The 22,103-nt window shown below is 40.4% G+C and overlaps 1 protein-coding gene and 1 pseudogene across 7 annotated transcripts in view; both read left to right on the top strand.

Annotated features, from left to right (window-relative positions):
• The window catches only part of SPATA6L (spermatogenesis associated 6 like), a 93,897-nt gene that overhangs the window by 42,905 nt on the left and 28,889 nt on the right, over positions 1-22,103 (top strand). For 4 of the 7 annotated variants that reach the window (XR_016037810.1, XR_016037811.1, XR_016037814.1 and 1 more), the window contains 5 exons: positions 2,886-2,963; positions 4,712-4,951; positions 12,874-12,976; positions 18,141-18,175; positions 18,895-19,091. Coding sequence is in view for 1 of the 7 variants with exons in the window: in XM_088837910.1 (XP_088694036.1) it covers positions 2,886-2,963; positions 4,712-4,951; positions 12,874-12,976; positions 18,141-18,175; positions 18,895-19,091 (653 nt within the window). In the remaining 6 variants the exon portion in view is untranslated. The remainder of the gene's footprint in view (positions 1-2,885; positions 2,964-4,711; positions 4,952-12,873; positions 12,977-18,140; positions 18,176-18,894; positions 19,092-22,103) is intronic. The other 3 variants (XR_016037813.1, XR_016037812.1, XR_016037815.1) reach the window with 3 other exon arrangements.
• On the top strand, positions 20,286-20,660 carry LOC129557610 (large ribosomal subunit protein P1 pseudogene; annotated as a pseudogene).

Here is a 22,103-nt window from a genome sequence, read left to right on the forward strand (position 1 = left end):
TTATAGTTTCCTTTGCTGTGTAGAAGCTTTTAATTTTAATTAGGTCCCATTTGTTTATTTTTGCTTTTATTTCCAATATTCTGGGGGGTGGGTTTTGGAGGATCCTGCTGTGATTTATGTCAGAGAGTGTTTCGCCTATGTTCTCCTCTAGAAGTTTTATAGTTTCTGGTCTTACATTTAGCTCTCTAATCCATTTTGAGTTTATTTTGGTGTATGGTTTAGGGAGTGTTCTAGTTTCATTCTTTTACAAGTGGCTGACCAGTTTTTCCAGCACCACTTGTTAAAGAGACTGTCTTTTCTCCATTTTATATTCTTGCCTCCTTTGTCAAAGATAAGGTGTCCATAGGTGCATGGATTTATCTCTGGGCTTTCTATTTTGTTCCATTGATCTATATTTCTGTCTTTATGCCAGTAACATACTGTCTTGATGACTGTGGCTTTGTAGTAGAGCCTGAAGTCCGACAGGTTGATTCCCCCAGTTCCCTTCTTCTTTCTCAAGATTGCTTTGGCTATTCGAGGTTTTTTGTATTTCCATATAAATTGTGAGATTATTTGTTCTAGTTCTGTGAAAAATATCTTTGGTAGCTTGATAGGGATTGCATTGAATGTATAAATTACTTTGGGTTGGCATCTGGTCACATCACTTCATGGGAAATAGATGGGGAAACAGTGGAAACAGTGTCAGACTTTATTTTTTGGGCTCCAAAATCACTGCAGATGCTGATTGCAGCCAGGAAATTAAAAGACGCTTACTCCTTGGAAGGAAAGTTATGACCAACCTAGATAGCATATTAAAAAGCAGAGACATTACTTTGCCAACAAAGGTCCGTCTAGTCAAGGCTATGGTTTTTCCCGTGGTCATGTATGGATGTGAGAGTTGGACTGTGAAGAAAGCTGATTGCCGAAGAATTGATGCTTTTGAACTGTGGTGCTGGAGAAGACTCTTGAGTGTCCCTTGTACTGCAAGGAGATCCAACCAGTCCATTCTAAAGGAGATCAGTCCTGGGTGTTTATTGGAAGGACTGATGCTGAAGCTGAAACTCCAATACTTTGACCACCTCATGCGACGAGTTGACTCACTGGAAAAGAGTCTGATGCTGGGAGGGATTGGGGGTGGGAGGAGATGGGGAAGACAGAGAATGAGATGGCTGGATGGCATCACCGACTCGATGGACATGAGTTTGAGTGAACTCCGGGAGTTGGTGATGGACAGGGAGGCCTGGCGTGCTGTGATTCATGGGGTCGCAAGAGTCGGACACGACTGAGCGACTGAACTGAACTGAACTGAACTGAGTATACTCATTTTCACAATATTTATTCTTCCAATCCATGAACACGGAATATTTCTCCATCTATTAGTGTCCTCTTTGATTACTTTCACCAGTGTTTTATAGTTTTCTATGTACAAGTCTTTTGTTTCCTTAGGTAGATATATTCCTAAGTATTTAATTCTTTTCATTGCAACAGTGAATGGAATAGTTTCCTTAATTTCTCTTTCTATTTTCTCATTATTAGTGTATAGGAATGCAAGAGATTTCTGTGTGTTGATTTTATATCCTGCAACTTTACTGTAATCATTGATTAGCTCTAGTAGTTTTCTGGTAGAGGCTTTAGGGTTTTCTATGTAGAGGATCATGTCATCAGCGAACAGTGAAAGTTTTACTTCTTCTTTTCCAATTTGTATTCCTTTTATGTCTTTTTCTGCTCTGATTGCTGTAGCCAAAACTTCCAGAACTATGTTGAATAGTAGTGGTGAGAGTGGGCACCCTTGTCTTGTTCCTGACTTTAGGGGAAATGCTTTCAGTTTTTCACCATTGAGGACAATGTTTGCTGTGGTTTTGTCATATATAGCTTTTATTATGTTGAGGTATGTCCCTTCTATTCCCACTTTCTGGAGGGTTTTTATCATAAATGGATGTTGAGTTTTGTTGAAGGCTTTCTCTGCATCTATTGAGATAATCATATGATTTTTATTTTTCAGTTTGTTAATGTGGTGTATTACATTGATTTGTGGATATTGAAGAATCCTTGCATTCCTGGGATAAAGCCCACTTGGTCATGATGTATGATCTTCTTAATGTATTGTTGGATCCTGATTGCTAGAATTTTGTTAAGGATTTTTGCATTTATGTTCATCAGTGATATTGGCCTGTAGTTTTCTTTTTTTGTGGGATCTTTACCAGGTTTTGGGATTAGGGTGATGGTGGCCTCATAGAATGAGTTTGGAAGTTTCCCTTCGTCAGCAATTTTCTGGAAGAGTTTGAGTAGAATAGGTGTTAGCTCTTTTCTAAATTTTTCCCACCCAGAGATTGAATCCGGTCTCCTGCATATTTGGCGTTGCAGATGGATTCTTTACCACTGAGCAACCAGGGAAGCCCAAAGCAACTATACCCCAATACAAGTGTTTCATAAATGGTATAGTTAACTATGTCACATTGTTGTACATTCCATTTCTAGAACGTATTCATTTTGCCTAACTGAAATTTTATATCCTTTGACTTAACTTTTCCCCTTTTCCCTCATCCTCCAGCTCTTGGAAACCAGCATTCTATTAGCTGTTTCTTTGAGTTTGACTATTTCAGATTCCACATATAAGTGAAATATGCAGTGTTTATCTTTTTGTATCTGGCTTATTTCATTTAGTATAGTGTCCTCTAGTTTCTTCTGTGTTGTCACGAATGGCAGGATTTCCTTCTCTTTAAAGGCTGAATAATATTCCATTATATATATATATATTTATATTTGTTATGTATATATTTTAGACAATGTGTGTAGATTATGCCGGCTACACAAAAGAGCATTTAGGTTCTTGGATAATTTCACATTAGGATAGGATGAGTAAAGACCTTCTTTCCAATATTTTTATTTGTTTTTTTTATTTTCAGGGCATTGCTCCTAAAATAGAGTTTTCTACAAGGACAGCTATCAGAGAACGTGTGTTCCTGCATAGAAACAGATTTTTTGTAAGTATAATAAAGAATCCAGAGATAGAAATGTCAGGAATTTTCTCTACAAATTTAAAGAATTTCAACCTCAGTTTGGTTTACCAAGTTTAGATGCAACTGGACAGAAACCTGGAGACTTATTGCTGCTTTTAATTTACATAGTCAAATTTCTTGTTTAGCCTGTCACATTAGAGTGATGATGTTTGGCGTGTATTCATCATGGCATAGTTGGTGGAACAGCGTGGTCCAGAAGCTACAATGACAAGCTTGAGGTGTAGTCTGGTCAGTTTTTGTTGTTGTCGTTTCATGACATTTACTCTTGATTTTATCAACAGCAGTGTTTCCTTCTTTCTTGTGCTGAGACTGAAGCTCAGAGTTGTATTTGGGGCCACCCCTTTGGTAACAGTGAGGGTTCTTTTTTTTTTTTTTTTTGATAACAGTGAGGGTCGTGGGGCTTTCTTGAGCACTACCTTCATTTTGCTTGTTCAGCCCTGATTTCCCCTTCACACTCATTTCTTTCTGTTTTTCTTTTACCCCATTGTCCATAATTTTGCACCTATGCAAAATCCTTTCTAAAATGATACAGAGAATTAATGAATATAGTTTGTAGGCCTCACATGGGGTCCTAGAATAAACCTTGAAAATGTGGGCTTTGGATTTAGGGGTACTGAAGAAGCAGGGTCACTAATCTGTGCAAATCTGTCAATCCCCTGGGCACTGTAACTCATCGATGGAAAACCAGTGATTATTTTTCAGGAAGGCAATAGCTTCTTTTTAGTCTCTCCTTATTTACTCACTGTTTTCTCCAGTCTTTTTAAATGTGCACAGTGACTTTTCAGTTTGTTGCTCTTTTTCTTCCATTCCATTTTGTTAATCTTGTTTTAATATCTTAATGTAGAAATCTTCCTGTGTGAACTTCCCGGTCCCTTCCTCCTTCTCTAGTCTTGCAGTCTTCCTTTAGTGCCATCTAGTGGTGGAGCCTAACAGAACAGCTAGGAAAACAGAAGGGAATTGCATAGCAGCAGGTTCAGTTTATCATAAAATTGAGTATAGAAAGGTGGGTTTGGAGCTGAGAGAACAGTGCTTACTCACCAGTATAGCTGGCTTCTAAGTTTTGAATTGTTCTAAAAATTTCCATAGCTATACATACAGTGATACTTTTTCCTTAAAATAAACTGCTTGAGGTGAAATCGCTGAACCCAAGTATATGCCAAATTCTCTGTCTCCCTCTCTCGCTGTATTTGTGCATCTGTCAATCATCTGATGGGGCATGGAAGTGTCTGATACTTTCCAGCTCTCTCATAATACAAATGAATCTCACTGTTTAAATTTCATTAAATTATTTTCTAATTTCATTACATTTTGGCTGCACTGAATCTTGGTTGGTACATATCAATTCTCATTGTGGTGGCTTCTCTTGCTGCAGAGCATGGGCTCTGGGGCATTTGGGCTCAGTAGTTGTGCATGGGCTTAGTTGTTCCATAGATGTGGGATCTTCCTGGACCAGGGGTCAAACCCATGTCCCCTGCATTGGCAGCTGGATCCTTAACCACTGGACCACCAGGGAAGTCACAAATCTTGCTGTTAATAGTTTAAATCTACTAGTGATACTAAGCTGACCTGAAGAAAAATTTTAAAATGCCCTTCCCTGAGTTCACGTTTTATAAATCTGAGATGTTAAATCTTCTACCTTAGTTCAATTAAATACAGTTATATTCTGATTGAGCTTTCTTCTTTAAAAATATTGTCTCTTCTTTGGGTTTCAGGAAGAAAGATGTAAGTCACGAAGGCCTTTATCTACATCAAATGGACCAAAATTCCCCTTGAGTTGTGTAAAGATGAAACAAAGGGAGAGTAATCTTGACAGAGTGCCCCCAAGCATGCAGTCCCGGCCACTTTCTCCATATTGCACCAGGCGTTTCTTCCAGGACCAGCCAGCTCAGCTGAACCTTGGATATACTTTCAAAATACCTGGAGAAAGCAAACCTCCATTTGTAGTAAGACACGTGAGCCTAAAATTATTTTTCAGAGTCCTTTGGAATGGTGAGGGTGTGAATGAGGGTGGAAAAAAGGAAGGTTGGACCATGATAACAGATGTGTAAGTAAATAAATAGAGGAAATTCGAATTTAATAATAATTATGATTAAATTATGTTCATTTCCTAGAGTTATTGTCAGGAAACTCCTATAAAAATGTCTTGTACAGAGGACTTCCTGAGTAAATGTCTGCTATCCCTATTTTTAATTTTAGAATTAAAAATAAATTTAATTATTAATAGTGTTATTTGCATATGACAACTTGCCACTATCCAGAAAGATCAATGAACTGACAGTAGTAGAAGATTCATATCAAAGGCTGGCACATACTCTGTACAAATCTGAAACTAAAGCCTCATCAGTTTTAAGAAAACTGTTTGAGTTTTCATAGTAAGATCATTGTTCCATGGCCAGCTTTTAAAAATATGTATTTATTTATTTGGCTGCCTCTAGTCTTGGTTGTGGCATGCGAGCTCTTTGTTGAGTCATGAGGGATCTTTTCATTGTGGTGCACGGACTCTCTAGCTGCAGTGCACGGGCTTAGTCGCTCCATGGCATGTGGGATCTTAGTTCCCTAACCAGGGATCAAACCTGTGTCCCCTGCACTGCAAGGTGGATTCTTTACCCCTGGACCATCAGGGAATTCACTGGGCCACACTTTAAGAGTAGGAAACATGTGGCTGCAGGAAGAAGCAATGATATGCCATAGTCAAAGTCCTTAATTAAAGTTATATTAGATTTAGCCATCAGGAAGTAGTGGGCAAATTTAATCACGCTTGTTTTCATAGTCTTAATTTTTTTTTAACTACTATAAAAGTAAAGGAAACTACAGAAAAGTTCAAGAAAAAAAATTACCCATTGGTTCATTAGAATAATAAAATTATTGTTTAATTTTATACATTTTCTTTTGACTTATTTTGATATTCATAAGACCTTATTTTTTGCCACAAAGTTGTAATTATACTGTATATGCAGATTCATTTCTTTTCAGTTAAATAAAAACACTTCTAGTATTAGTTCCTGTTTTTCTTTTTTTTTAATTTATTTTAATTGGAGGCTAATTACAATATTGTAGTGGTTTTTGCCATACCTTGAAATGAATCAGCCGTTGGTATACACGTGTTCCCCATCCTGAAACCCCCTCCCACGTCCCTCCCCATCCTATCCCTCAGGTCATCCCAGTGCACCAGCCCTGAGCACCCTGTCTCATGCATCGAACCTGGTCTGGCTATCTATTTACATATGATAATATACATGTTTCAATGCTATTCTCTCAAATCATCCCACCCTTGCCTTCTCCCACAGAGTCCAAAAGTCTGTTTTTTACATTTGTGTCTCGTTTGCTGTCTTGCATATAGGGTCATTGTTACCATCTTCCTAAATTTCATATATATGTGTTAGTATACTGTACTGGTGTTTTTCTTACTGACTTACTTCACTCTGTATAATAGGCTCCAGTTTCATCCACCTCATTAGAACTGATTCAAATGCATTCTTTTTAATAGCTGAGTAATATTCCACTGTGTATATGTACCACAGCTTTCTTATCCATTTATCTGCCGATGGACATCTAGGTTGCTTCCATGTCCTCGCTATTATAAACAGTGCTGCAATGAACATTGGGGTACACGTGTCTCTTTCAATTCTGGTTTTCTCGGTGTGTATGCCTACCAGTGGGATTGCTGGGTTGTATGGCAGTTCTTTGGCTGCAAAGAATATAATCAATCTGATTTCGGTGTTGACCTTCTGGTGATGTCCATGTGTAGAGTCTTCTCTTGTGTTGTTGAAAGAGGGTGTTTGCTATGACCAGTGCATTCTCTTAGCAAAACTCTATTAGCCTTTGCCCTGCTTCATTCCGTGATCCAAGGCCAAATTTGCCTGTTATTCCAGGTGTTTCTTGACATCCTACTTTTGTATTCCAGTCCCCTATAATGAAAAGGACATCTTTTTGGGTGTTAGTTCTAAAAGGTCTTGTAGGTCTTCATAGAACCGTTCAGCTTCTTCAGCATTACTGTTTGGGGCATAGGCTTGGATTACTGTAATATTGAATGGTTTGCCTTGGAAACGAACAGAGATCATTCTGTTGTTTTTGAGATTGCATCCAAGTACTGCATTTCAGACTCTTTTGTTGACTATGATGGTTACTCCATTTCTTCTAAGGGATTCCTGCACACAGTAGTAGATATAATGGTCATCTGGGTTAAATTCACCCATTCAAGTCCATTTTAATTCACTGATTCCTAGAATGTCTATGTTCACTCTTGCCATTCCTGTTTGACCACTTCCAATTTGCCTTGATTCATGGACCTAACATTCCAGGTTCCTATGCAATATTGCTCTTTACAGCACCTGCTTCTATCACCAGTCACATCCACAACTGGGTATTGTTTTTGCTTTGGCTCCATCCCTTCATTCTTTCTGGAGTTATTTCTCCACTGATCTCCAGGAGCATATTGGGCACCTCCCGACCTGGAGAATTCCTCATTCAGTATCCTATCATTTTACCTTTTGATACTGTTCATGGGGTTCTCATGGCAAGTATACTGAAGTGGTTTGCCATTCCCTTCTCCAGTGGACCACGTTCTGTCAGACCTCTCCACCAGGACCCGCCTGTCTTGGGTGGCCCCACACGGCATGGCTTAGTTTCATTGAATTAGACAAGGCTGTGGTCCGTGTGATCAAATAGACTAGTTTTTTGTGATTATGATTTCAGTGTGTCTGCCCTCTGATGCCCTCTCGCAATACCTACCATTTTATTTGGGTTTCTCTTATCTTGGTTGTGGGGTATCTCTTCATGACTGCTTCAGCAAAGCGTAGCCGCTGCACCTTACCTTGGACGAGGGGTATTGCCTCACGGCAACCCCTCCTGACCTTGAACGTGGAGTAGCTCCTCTTGGCCCTCCTGTACCCGCGCAGCCACTGCCTCTTGGACATGGGGTTGCTACTCTTGGCCGCAGCCCTGACCTCGGGCGTGGGGTAGCTCCTCTCAGCCGCTGCCCCTGACCTCGGTCATGGAGTAGCTCCTCTTGGCCGCCACCCCTGGCCTCGGATGTGGGGTAGCTCCTCTCGGCCAAAGCTCTATACAGTTAGCAAAAACAAGACCAGGAGCTGACTGTGGCTCAGATCATGAACTCCTTATTGCCAAATTCAGACTTAAATTGAAGAAAGTAGGGAAAACCACTAGACCATTCAGATATGACCTAAATCAAATCCCTTATGATTATACAGTGGAAGTGAGAAATAGAGTTAAGGGACTAGATCTGATAGAGTGCCTGATGAACTCTGGATGGAGGTTTGTGACATTGTACAGGAGACAGGGACCAAGACCATGCCCATGGAAAAGAAATGCAAAAAAAGCAAAATGGCTGTCTGAGGAGGCCTTACAAATAGCTGTGAAAAGAAGAGAAGCGAAAAGCAAAGGAGAAAAGAAGATATATAAGCATCTGAATGCAGAGTTCCAAAGAATAGCAAGGAGACATAAGAAAGCCTTCCTCAGTGATCAGTGCAAGAAATAGAGGTAAACAACAGAATAGGAAAGACAAGAGATCTCTTCAAGAAAATTAGAGATACCAAGGGAATATTTCATGCAAAGATGGGCTCGATAAAGGACAGAAATGGTATGGACCTAACAGAAGCAGAAGATATTAAGAAGAGGTGGCAAGAGTACACAGAACTGTAGAAAAAAGATCTTCACGAACAAGATAATCATGATGATGTGATCACTCACCTACAGCCAGACATCTTGGAATGTGAAGTCAAGTGGGCCTTAGAAAGCATCCCTATGAACAAAGCTAGTGGAGGTGATGGAATTCCAGTTGAGCTGTTTCAAATCCTGAAAGATGACGCTGTGAAAGTGCTGCACTCAATATGCCAGCAAATTTGGAAAACTCAGCAGTGGCCACAGGACTGGAAAAGGTCAGTTTTCATTCTAATCCCAAATAAAGGCAATGCCAAAGAATGCTTAAACTACTGCATAATTGCACTCATCTCACACACTAGTAAAGTCATGCTCAAAATTCTCCAAGCCAGGCTTCAGCAATATGTGAACCGTGAACTTCCAGATGTTCAAGCAGGTTTTAGAAAAGGCAGAAGAACCAGAGATCAAATTGCCAACATCCGCTGGGTCATGGAAAAAGCAAGAGAATTCCAGAGAAACATCTATTTCTGCTTTATTGACTATGCCAAAGCCTTTGACTCTGTGGATTACAATAAACTGGAAAATTCTAAAGAGATGGGAATACCAGACCACCTGACCTGCCTCTTGAGAAACCTGTATGTGGGTCAGGATGCAACAGTTAGAACTGGACATGGAACAACAAACTGGTTCCAAATAGGAAAAGGAGTACGTCAAGGTTGTATATTGTCACCCTGCTTATTTAACTTATATGCAGGGTACATCATGAGAAACGCTGGGCTGGGAGAAGCACAAGCTGGAATCAAGGTTGCCGGGAGAAATATCAATAACCTCACATATGCAGATGACACCACCCTTATGGCAGAAAGTGAAGAAGAACTAAAAAGCCTCTTGATGAAAGTGAAAGAGGAGAGTGAAAAGGTTGGCTTGAAGCTCAACATTCAGAAAACTAAGATCATGGCGTCTGGTCCTATCACTTCATGGGCAATAGATGGGAAAACAGTGGAAACAATGTCAGACTATTTTTGGGGGCTCCAAAATCACTGCGGATGCTGATTGCAGCCATGAAATTGAAAGATGCTTACTCCTTGGAAGGAAAGTTATGACCAACCTAGACAGCATATTAAAAAGCAGAGACATTACTTTGCCAACCAAGGTCCGTCTAGTCAACGCTATGGTTTTTCCAGTGGTCATATATGGATGTGAGAGTTGGACTGTGAAGAAAGCTGATCGCCAAAGAATTGATGCTTTTGAACTGTGGTGTTGGAGAAGACTCTTGAGAGTCCCTTGGACTGCAAGGAGATCCAACCAGTCCATTCTAAAGGAGATGAGTCCTGGGTGTTCATTGGAAGGACTGATGCTAAAGGTGAAACTCCAATACTTTGGCCACTTCATGCGAAGAGTTGACTCACTGGAAAAGACTCTGATGTTGGGAAAGATTAAGGGGATAACAGAGAATGAGATGGCTGGAAGACATCACTGACTCCGTGGACATGAGTTTGAGTGAACTCTGGGAGTTGGTGATGGACAGGGAGGCCTGGCGTGCTGTGATTCATTGGGTCACAAAGAGTCGGACACGACTGAGCAACTGAACTGAACTGAACTGAACTGATGGCAGTTCTACTTCCATTTTTTAAAGGAATCTCCACACTGTTCTCCATAGTGGCTGTACTAGTTTACATTCCCACCAACAGTGTAAGAGGGTTTTCTTCTCTCCGCGCTCTCTCCAGGATTTATTGTTTGTAGACTTTCTGATAGCAGCCATTCTGACCGGCGTGAGATGGTACCTCATTGTGGTTTTGATTTACATTTCTCTGATAATGAGTGATATTGAGCATCTTTTCAAACGTTTGTTAACCATCTGTATGTCTTTGGAGAAATGTCTGTTTAGCTCTTTGGCCATTTTTTATCTGGGTCATTTATTTTTCTGGAATTGAGCTGCAGGAACTGCTTGTATATATTTGAGATTAATTCTTTGTCAGTTGCTTCGTTGCTATTATTTTCTCCCATTCTGAAGGCTGTCTTTTCACGTTGCTTATAGTTTCCCTCATTGTGCAAAAGCCTTTAACTTTAATTAGGTCCCATTTGTTTATTTTTGCTTTTATTTCCATTACTCTGGGAGGTGGGTCATAGAGGATCCTGCTGTGATTTATGTCAGAGAGTTTTTTGTCTATGTTTTCCTCTAGTAGTTTTATAGTTTCTGGTCTTACATTTAGATCTTTAATCCATTTTGAGTTTATTTTTGTGTATGGTGTTAGAAAGTGTTCTAGCTTCATTCTTTTACAAGTGGTTGACCAGTTTTCCCAGGACCACTTGTTAAAGAGATTGTCTTTTCTTCATTGTATATTCTTGCCTTCTTTGTCAAAGATAAGGTATCCATAGGTGCATGGATTTATCTCTGGGCTTTCTATTTTGTTCCATTGATCTATTTTTCTGTCTTTGTGCCAGTACCATACTGTCTCGATGACTGTAGCTTTGTAGTATAGTCTACAGGCAGGCAGTATAGTCTGAAGTCAGGCAGGTTGATTCCTTCAGTTCCATTCTTCTTTCTCAAGATTTCTTTGGCTATATGAGGTTTTTTGTATTTCCATACAAATTGTGAAATTATTTGTTCTAGTTCTCTGAAAAGTACTATTGGTAGCTTGATAGGGATTGCAATGAATCTATAGGTTGCTTTGGGTAGTATACTCATTTTCACTGTATTGATTCTTCTGATCCATAAACATGGTATATTTCTCCATCTATTTGTGTCACCTTTGATTTCTTTCACCAATGTTTTATAGTTTTCTATGTATAGGTCTTTTGTTTCTTTAGGTAGATTTATTCATATGTATTTTATTCTTTTCATTGCAATGGTGAATGGAATTGTTTCCTTAATTTCTCTTTCTTTTCTTTCATTGTTAGTGTATAGGAATGCAAGGGATTTCTGTGTGTTAATTTTATATCCTGCAACTTTTCAATGAATATAGTTCCTATTTTTCATGAACTCTGTTCCACATTGTAGTTCATGATTTATTCTCCAGAATTTTGACAATTGATATTATTGTCAAGTTGATAATTTGACTCAGAATTACCTGTGTGATCTTTGTATATTAGACACAAGAAATGAAGCATGGTAAATCCCAAAGTCAAGGTGCTTTTCAGATGACTGGTTATAGCATTGGTTTATAGGTAGAACAGAGATGTTGTTTGGCTAGAAAATACAGGATAGCTGTTTTCTTCAGGTAACCTGTAAAAATGTCTGGCAAAATTTAGCACTCTAAACAGTTTCATACAAATATTGTTAAACTGAGTATATTAGGTCTGATTTATTCCATTTGATATATAATTTAATAAAATACACAATTTTAGTATATGCCATTATGAGCTAAATAACCTTAAAATGTTGGAAGTTTTCTTAGGGAATTAAAATTTACATGATACTTTCATTTAACAAATTCATATACAGTCTTTACTATGTGCCAGGCTCTTTGCTAAGGGCTTATAGATATTAACTCTTTTATTTAGCCAGATTTCCTGATGATATCTGATGTGTAAGTAGAAAAATTAAAATGTAGAGGACCCAATGTTGTCAAGATTGTAAATTCTAGTCAAATTATTTCTTGAAGTAGAATGAAGAATAATAGTATAACATGACTTCTTGACATTAAAAAAATAAAAAAAAAACAAGTTTTTTTACAAAGAAAATTAAGCAACTGTATGTCATAGACATTCTGGAAGAGTCTCTATTTCAAGTATTTTGACCTGTTGCCAGATCATGTTGTCGAATGTAGGAAAATGTGGTCAACTTAACTAAAATAATACAGTCACTACTGTTCTTTTTTTCAAGGATATAGACACTCAGACTGAAAGGGGATGTGGAAGGCTGAAAGATCACCTTATGAAAATTCCTTGTCTTCAGGGAGGACCCCACCTAGGCCAGTACTGCTCAGAGTATTTAGGAATGTGAAGCTATCCTGTTTTAAAAGAATGTGAAACAAACTCCACTTGCTCTTTACTGGCCTTACCAGTGGTTAGAATGTGATCTGTGTCATATTAGCCCACATCTTTGTGTTCTAACCTCAGTGAAAGTAGGGACAAACAGGTTTCCCTGTTGGCTGTAACATTTTATATACTTGGAGGCTATGATTTAATCTGTTCCCAACCTTCTCTTTTCTCACCTGCGTGACTGTGACTGAAGGGGAGAAAGGTATTACAGGGAATAAGGGGAGGGTAATACAAGCTTCAGTGGGTTCAAGTCTCATTCCTTTCCTTTCAGGTGGACAGTGCAAAGCCCTTTGGTGAGAACAGTTCACAGCATCATTCCCAGAAGTCTAGAAGAAAACCTAACTTTTCAAACTTTCCATTTCCAGTGAGAAGAGGTATTCGATTTTCTTGTTACTCCTGTGTAGTTTCCCATGGGAATGAATGCATCCTACCTCTAAGTCTTCTTTCATTCTGAGGAATCACACGTTTGTCTGGAAACTCGGGGCCTAACTCTCAGGTACCCTGTCACTGGGAGTTTCCAGGGAGGGGGTTCCCATGAGCAGAGTCATCAGCAGAGATGCCTTCTGTTTCAGTTTCCCTAGGAGGGACTGGGGAGACTGCCCTGAGGAGTGTCACCACTGAGTGTGCTCTGGTTGTGGCTGTTGGAAAAGCAGAGCACACCTTGTCTTGGTGGGATCTACTTGAAAAGGCACCACAGATAGCTAACAAATAAGACTCGCTTTTTCTCAGGATACAATGCAGCAGGGAATTGATGGAGATCAGGAGAGGCAACAGTTCCTTTACAGGATTGCATGTCAGCAAGGAGGAGAGCCAGTTCTCTCTGAAACAGTGAGGTTAAGGCAGGGGATCTCAGACATTTAGATTTCAGGACCCTTTTGTGCTAAGTATTATTGAAAGCCACACTGAGCTTTTCTATATGTGAATGATATCTATCAACAATTAGCATTAGATATTAAACTTGAGGAATTTATAACCCACAAGAATATACAAGCACACATTCCATTAGCCATCAGAGTGGTGACATCATGACATGTCATATAGCTTTTGGAGAACTCTGTTATATAGTCATAAGAGAATGAGAATGAAAAAGACAGAGTATGTCTTACTGTTCGGAGAACAGTTTTGACCTTGCAGAGTTCCTAAAGGGTCTTGATCATACATCAAGAATTGCTGGGTTAAGACATCCCCTTGACAGTCTATTCATTTCCAAGGCAAACCATTCAGTATCACAGTAATCCATGCCTATGCCCCAACCACTAATGCCAAAGAAGCTGGAATTGAACGGTTCTATGATGACCTACAAGACCTTCTAGAACTAACACCAAAAACAGATATCCTTTTCATCATAGGGGACTGGAATGCAAAAGCAGCAAGAGACACCTGTAATAGGCAAGTAGCGAGCAAGTTTGGTTTTGGAGTAGAAAATGAAGCAAGGCAAAGGCTAACAGTTACAGCAAGAGAATGCACTGGTCATAGCAAACACTCTCTTCCAACAACACAAGAGACGACTCTACACATGGACATCACCAGATGATCAATACAGAAATCAGATTGATTATATTCTTTGCAGCTGAAGATGGAGAAGCTCTATACAGTCAGCAAAAACAAGACCAGGAGCTGACTATGGCTCAGATCATGAACTCCTTATTGTCAAATTCAGACTTAAATTGAAGAAAGTAGGGAAAACCACTTGATCACTCAGTAAGACCTAAATCAAACCCCTTTTGATTATACAGTGGAAATGACAAATAGATTCAAGGTATTAGATCTGATAGAGTGCCTGAAGCACTATGGATGGAGGTTCGTAACATTGTACGGGAGGTGGCAATCAAAACCATCTCCAAGAAGAATTATAAAAAGACAAAATGGTTGTCTGAGGAGGCCTTACAAATAGCTATAAAAAGACAAGAAGCTAAAGGCAAAGGAGAAAAGGAAAGATACACCCATCTGAATGCAGAGTTCCAAAGAATAGCAAGGAGAGATAAGAAAGCCTTCCTCAGTGATCAATGCAAAGAAATAGAGGAAAACAATAGAATGGAAAAGACTAAAGATCTCTTCAAGAAAATCAGAGATACCAAGGGAGCATTTCATGGAAAGATGGACACAATAAAGGACAGAAATGGTATGGACTTAACAGAAGCAGAAGATATTAAAAAGAGGTGGCAAATATACAGAAGAACTATGCAGATAACCACAATGTTGTGATCACTCACCTAGAGTCAGACATCCTAGGGTGCAAAGTCTAGTGGGTCTTAGGAAACATCACTATGAACAAAGCTAGTGGAGGTGATGGAATTCCAGCTGAGCTATTTCAAATCCTGAAAGATGATGCTTTGCAAATGCTGCATTCAATAGCTAGCACATTTGGAAAACTCAGCAATGGCCACAGGACTGGAAAATGTCAGTTTTCATTCCATTCCCAAGAAAGGCAATGCCAAAGAATATTTAAACTACCACACAATTGCACTCATCTCACACGCTAGCAAAATAATGCTCAAAATTCTCCAAGCCAGGCTTCAACAGTACGTGAACCGAGAACTTCCAGATATTCAAGCAGGATTTATAAAAGGCAGAGGAACCAGAGATTAAATTGCTAGCATTTGTTGGATCATAGAAAAGGCAAGAGAATTCCAGAAAAACATCTACCTCTGCTTCATTGACTACGCCAAAGCCTTTGACTGTGTGGATCACAACAAACTGTGGAAAATTCTTCAAGAGATGGGAATACCAGACCACCTGACCTGCCTGTTGAGAAATCTGTATGTCCGTCAAGAAGCAACTGTTAGAACCGTACATGAAACAACGGACTGGTTCCAAATTGGAAACGGAGTATGTCAAGGCTGTATATTGTCACGCTACTTGTTAATTTATATGCTGAGTACATCATGCGAAATGCCAGGCTGGACGAAGCACAAGCTGGAATCAAGATTGCTGGGAGAAATATCAGTAACCTCAGATATGCAGATGACACCACCTTTATGGCAGAAAGCAAGAGTAACCAAAGAGCCTCTTGATGAAAGTGAAAGAGGATAGTGAAAAAGCTGGCTTAAAGCTCAATATTCAGGAAACTAAGATCATGGCATCCAGTCCCATTACTTGATGGCAAACAGATGGGGAAACAATGGAAACAGTGACATACTTTATTTTCTGGGCTCCAAAATCACTGCAGATGGTGACTGCAGCCATGAAGTTAAAAGACACTTGTTCCTTGGAAGAAAAACTATGACCAAACTAGATAGCGTATTAAAAAGCAGAGACATACTCTGCTGACATTGTCTAGTCAAAGCTATGGTTTTTCCAGTAGTCATGTATGGATGTGAGAGTTGGACCATAGGAAAGCTGAGCACCAAAGAATTGATGCTTTTGAACTGTGGTGTTGGAGAAGACTCTTGAGAGTCCCTTGGACAGCAGGGAAATCAAACCAGTCAATCCTAAAGGAAATCAGCCCTGGATATTCATTGGAAGGACTGATGCTGATGCTGCAGCTCCAATCCTTTGGCCACCTGATGTGAAGAATTGACTCATTGGAAAAGACCCTGATGATGAGAAGGATTGAAGGCAGGAGGAGAAGAGGACGACAGAGGGTAAGATGGTTGGATGGCATCACCGACTCGTTGGACATGAGTTTGAGCAAGCTCCTGGCGTTGTTAATGGACAGGGAAGCATGGCGTGCTGCAGTCCTTGTGGCTGCAAAGTTTCGGACACGGCTAAGTGACTGAACTGAACTTTACCTGAACTGAACTTTATGAGTTGAACCTGTGTCAGTACTGAATGTCATGGCAGTGAATTTCAACCATTCCTGAATTAATTCTTAGGCTAGAAAGGGATGGTCATGGCCCATTCTCCTGACCTGGACTTATACCATCCCTAACAACAGGTTTCCTATCTTAGCCTGAAAGGTTTCTACTTTTAAAGGGCTGCACAGTCTCTTGTGATAACTCAAGCCAGTATTCTCTTGGATCTTGGTGACTGTTCTATAGCAACAAGTCAAAGACAGGTGACAGAATTTGAGGCAGAAAATGCTTCATCTTCTCTGATATTCAGATTGAAAATCACCCATGCAGCCCATAAAAACAGCACTGTCTGCCCCATTACTGTGAAAACAAGCAACAGAAAGTGTCCTTTTCTGGGAGGACATCTGGGCTTAATGCTAGCTAAATAACAGCGAGGTCACGTATCACATTGGTCTCGGCCTTTGTCTCTTCTTAATCCTGGCAGGTGGAGAACTAAGGTTCCAGAGAGGTTACAGAATGTGTACAGGTCACACATCAAGTTTTTGGCATACCTACATTTAGAGAAGACGTTCAGACCTCTGGGCTCAGATCCTTGGAATCCCTGTAGCTTCCAAGCCAGACCTTTCCTTAGGTCACCTGTCAGCTCATTCATCCGGGCCTAAGGTAGAATAAAGCAGTGCTTCTCAAACTTCAATGTGCATTTGAATCACCTGGGTGTCTTGTTAAACTACAGATTCTGATTCCATAGGGCTGAGGTGGGACCTGGAATCCTTCTTTTCTAACAAGCTTCCAGGTGATACCAATGCTGCTGGTCTATGGACAACACTTTGAGAAGCAAGGGAACAAGGGCAAGCCCCCTGGGATCAGTAGCAAGAGGGTTCCTAGGCAAAAGGGCAGGTTTGTGGCTATAGCTGAAAAGGGCCTTAGCACTACTGATTCCCTGCTCAGCTGGGAGTGTGGTTGAAGAGAGTTTTGGGACAAGATGGCCACACACATGCATGCATGCCCAGAGAATATGACAATTCACATGCTTAAAAAATATCCCTTTTTATATCTTCCTTCATATCGGCAGTGGCATAGGGGAATCAGCAGTCCCTTGTCACTGCCTCAGTCCCAGTCACCTGGGGGAAGCCGTGATGGTCTTAGCATAGCCTTGCAAATATTCATTTCAAAAGCATTTTATTTTCAATCTGGAAAAATCTCATTTAGTCTTGGTTTTATCTGTGTATTTATCACTTCTAGTAGTTCTTATCATTCTCTGGTATTAGATCTACTTAATGTAATCATAATGATTTTCACTTTTGCTGTGTTGTTTTTTCAAGCTCTCATGTATTCGTTTTTGTCTGTCTTGGACAAGTATACTCAGAGTTTTTGTGTAAGTAGGATTTTATGTAAACCTAATATAAAGGGAATACCAGAGAGGCAGAAGCTTTGAATTTTATATTGAGCCACATGGTTTTCTTTTAGGCTGTGGGCACCTGGGCAAATATGTTTTCCAAGCTGCTCAAGGGCTACTGAACTTGTTGCTTCACTTTAGACTCACTTTTACCCTTCCTATATCCATACATGCTGCCATTAATATAACATTATTGTTTACCTCAAGAGGACAGAAAAAACTCATAGAATTTCTGTGACTTCAGGGAGAATTAAAAGTGATGGTATGATTTACAAGGGATCATTTAAGTTCTCTAATAATTCATTCATTGTGTAATGTTTTTGTATTGCTGTGCGATAAATGTAATAGCAGCTTTAGGAGTAACTGGTAATAATGAGTCATTGAAACACCTGTTCCTCTTTCTTCTAGCGTCTTCTCTTGACAGCCTTGCAGCTAACGTGAAGGTAATTTTAGAAGTAGCATTTGTAAAATGATTTATTACCAGCTATATAATGTCAATTATTGTGCTTTCTCCCATGAGCACTTGAAAATACATCTCTAGCTCATGTTGCGTGTGCAATTGCTGTAGTTTAACTTGAGTTGCTTTGCTTTAGTTGGTTTTTTCCCCTCATATAAACTCCTTTCATTTGTAGGATGAGTCACCAGTGAAAGTGTATGTAGGTTCAATACCTACTTTATCAGTAGTAATTTTCATTGCTTTTTCTCGAATTGACTATAGAGAGGTGGTCAATCACTTGTTCTTAAACTCTGATTGGCTTGTTCAGGTAAAGGTGCAAGCTTCCATGTTACATGACAATGGATATATGCAAAGAAAATGGAGTACTCTGAGCTTCCTTTGACATAGCATTTAAATATTTTGTCTAAAAATTTTTTCTTTCCCAACGCAATAATCCCTAGTCCTCACAAATCAAAATTCAGAGCATGAGTTTATTTTGGTTCGTTAATATATACCAAATGAATTTGCTTATCTTTCCTTGCCCTTAACTCATGAGCATTTTGTCTCTAGTCTTCTCTGCTCCCACTCCTCTTGTATTTGCAGGAGATCCTGGGGGCAGGTATTCTGTCTTCTTGCCCCCACTTCTCTTCCTTGTCCCACCCAGCTCTAAATTAAGCAAACAAAAGCAAAAGCTATAACTAAAGATGAATGCACATTGTCACTCAGGTTATCAAAGAGCCAGATGAACGGATTGTTTTAAGGAATGAATCACCATCATCTTTAGATTCAAGTAAGTTTGGAAAGCCCTCACCCAGTTACAGTAACCAAGGTGATGCTGATTTTCACCAGGAAACTTCATTTGACACCTCCCAGCACTCCAGATCTCCCAGCCCTCTTCTGGATCAGCCCCTTCTCCGAGAAAGGTCAGCAGCCAGCACCCCTCTCTTTGCTAGAAGAGTGACTTGTGGTCTGGCAGGAGTAAAGTCACGTTGTTTTATCAGTTTGCTTCCTTAGGAATATTCAGCTGGGGCAGCTTGGTATGAAAGATGATTATTCCTTGAAAAATAATCCCAGAAGTAAGAATTGAGATTTTTCTCTTACCTCTGGAAAGCATATCTCAGAATGTTTGTTGAAAATGGGATAGGCAGCTCAGTTGGCATAGATGCTATTTATTTCTCCATTATTATCTGTCATTAAAAGTTGGCTTAAAGCTCAGCATTCAGAAAACTAAGATCATGGCATCCAGTTCCATCACTTCATGGCAAATGGATGGGGAAACAGTGGAAACAGTGGCTGACTTTATTTTTTGGGGCTCCAAAATCACTGTGGATGGTGATTGCAGACATGAAATTAAAAGCCACTTACTCCTTGGAAGGAAAGTTGACCAACCTAGACAGCATATTAAAAAGCAAAGACATTACTTTGTCAACAAAGGTCCGTCTAGTCAAGGCTATGGTTTTTCCAGTAGTCATGTGTGGATATGAGAGTGGGACTATAAGGAAAGTTGAGTGCCGAAGAATTGATGCTTTTGAACTGTGGTGTTGGAGAAGACTCTTGAGAGTCCCTTGCACTGCAAGGAGATCCAACCAGTCCATCCTAAAGGAAATCAGTCCTGGGTGTTCATTGGAAGGACTGATATTGAAGCTGAAACTCCAATATTTTGGCCACCTGATGTGAAGAGCTGACTCATTTGAACAGACCCTGATGTTGGGAAAGATCGAAGGCAGGAGGAGAAGGGGACGACATAGGATAAGATGGTTAGATGGCATCACCGACTCGATGGACATGAGTTTGGGTGAATTCTGGGAGTTGGTGATGGACAGGGAGGCCTGGTATGCTGTGATTCATGGGGTCACAAAGAGTTGGACATGACTGAGTGACTGAACTGAACTAAATATTAGAACCCCAGCTTTTGATTTCACTAGTATAAAAGAACTCACTATAGAAAGTTTGGAAATTATAGAAAAGTGAAAAGGAGTGAAAAAAAAAAATCACCTATCAGCTCTTTCCTCCGCTGCCACTAAGGTGCTCGGTTCTTCCGAGGAAGCTAAGGCCGTTTTGGGGTGAGGCCCTCACTTCGTCCGGCGACTAGCACCGCGCCCGGCAGCCCCCACCTAACATTTGCCCGTACCATGGCCTCCGTCTTGGGGCTTGCTTTCATCTACTCTGCCCTCATTCTGCACTATGATGAGGTGACGGTTACGGAGGATAAGATCAATGCCCTCATTAAAGCAGCCGGTGTAAATGTTGAGCCTTTCTGGCCAGGTTTGTTTGCAAAGGCTTTGGCCAATGTCAACATCGGGAGCCTCATCTGCAATGTGGGGGCTGGTGGACCTGCCCCAGCAGCTGGTGCTGCACCAGCAGGAGGTCCTGCCCCATCCACTGCTGCTGCCCCAGCTGAGGAGAAGAAAGTAGAAGCAAAGAAAGAAGAATCTGAAGAGTCTGATAATGACATGGGCTTTGGTCTTTTTGACTAAGCCTCTTTAGTAACACATTCAATAAAAAGCTGAGCTGTTAAAAAAATCACCTATCAGTCCCTACCACCCAAAGACAAGCATGATTAATATGTGGGTATAGTTTCTATTTTTCTAGATATGGTTTATTAGCTTATTTATATCATCATCACACACACACCAAACCTTGATTGCATGTGTATGGAGGGCAGACCAGAGATTGAGAGCAGGAACCTTTATTTTCCAATCTGCATTCCCTACTAATGTGATTAATCATCCAGTTTTGCCCCAGACTATCCTGATTTTAACCCTGACAGTCACACATTCTGGGAAACTTTTTGGTCCCAGGCAAACCAGGACAGTTGGTCATAGCTCCAAGGAAGTAGCACCAAAGATAATATTTTCAAGATAGTTGTTTTGAATGAAAGATAGGCCAGTCTGCTTTACTCTGCATTGTTAAGTTTTGAGAATAATTTCCATCTAAATAATACAGTTGGAGACTCTCCTGGTGGTCCAGGGGTTAAGACTTTGAGCTTCCACTGCTGGGGGCATGGGTTCAATCCCAGTCCCTGGTTGGGAAATTTAGGATCCTGCATATTGTGTGATGTGGCCAAAATAAAAAAAAAAGACACATGAAGAATCAGTTACTGATTCATGGTACTTCAGTTCAGTTCAGTTCAGTCGCTCAGTCGTGTCTGACTCTTTGTGACCCCATGAATCACAGCACGCCAGGCCTCCCTGTCCATCACCAACTCCCAGAGTTCACTCAAACTCATGTCCATTGAGTCGGTGATGCCATCCAGCCATCTCCTTCTCTTTCATCCCCTTCTCCTCCTGCCCCCAATCCCTCCCAGCATCAGAGTCTTTTCCAGTGAGTCAACTCGTCGCATGAGGTGGCCAAAGTATTGGAGTTTCGGCTTTAGCATCAGTCCTTCCAAGGAACACCCAGGATTGATCTCCTTTAGAATGGACTGGTTGGATCTCCTTGCAGTCCAAGGGACTCTCAAGAGTCTTCTCCAGCACAGTAGACATTTAATAAATATTTGCCGACACAGGAAAAATATAATGCCTCAGAAGGAAAACAGAACTGATAATCGACCTGTTAGGCCTCAGATAGAACTGTTAGCATTTAAGACATTTCTTCTCATCTCTGAGAACTTCTAACCTAGCAGAGGATTTTTATTTTTTTATGTACACAGAGAACTTTCTATAGGGCAGAACTTTAAGAACAGTACAGACAAAATGCTATCAGAGTATAAAGGAGAAGGATGGTACTCTGGAATGTTTCATGGAGGAGGTGGCATTTTCATGGGGGCCTGGAGGGGAGGGGATTGGATTATGATAGTTAATGGAGGTGAGGAAGGGAAGGTGAGAAGGCAAGGAGTGCTATCAGCTTCTAGAAGTTAGAGCGGCCTGGGGGAAGAGTGGGTGCCAAGGCTGATAGTCAGAGGCGGGCTGTGGAAACCAAGCTAAGGAATTGGG

This window comes from Moschus berezovskii, chromosome 7, assembly GCF_049115385.1.
Source record: "Moschus berezovskii isolate FMDL1 chromosome 7, NW_MosBer_1.0, whole genome shotgun sequence".
Lineage (NCBI taxonomy): Eukaryota > Metazoa > Chordata > Mammalia > Artiodactyla > Moschidae > Moschus > Moschus berezovskii.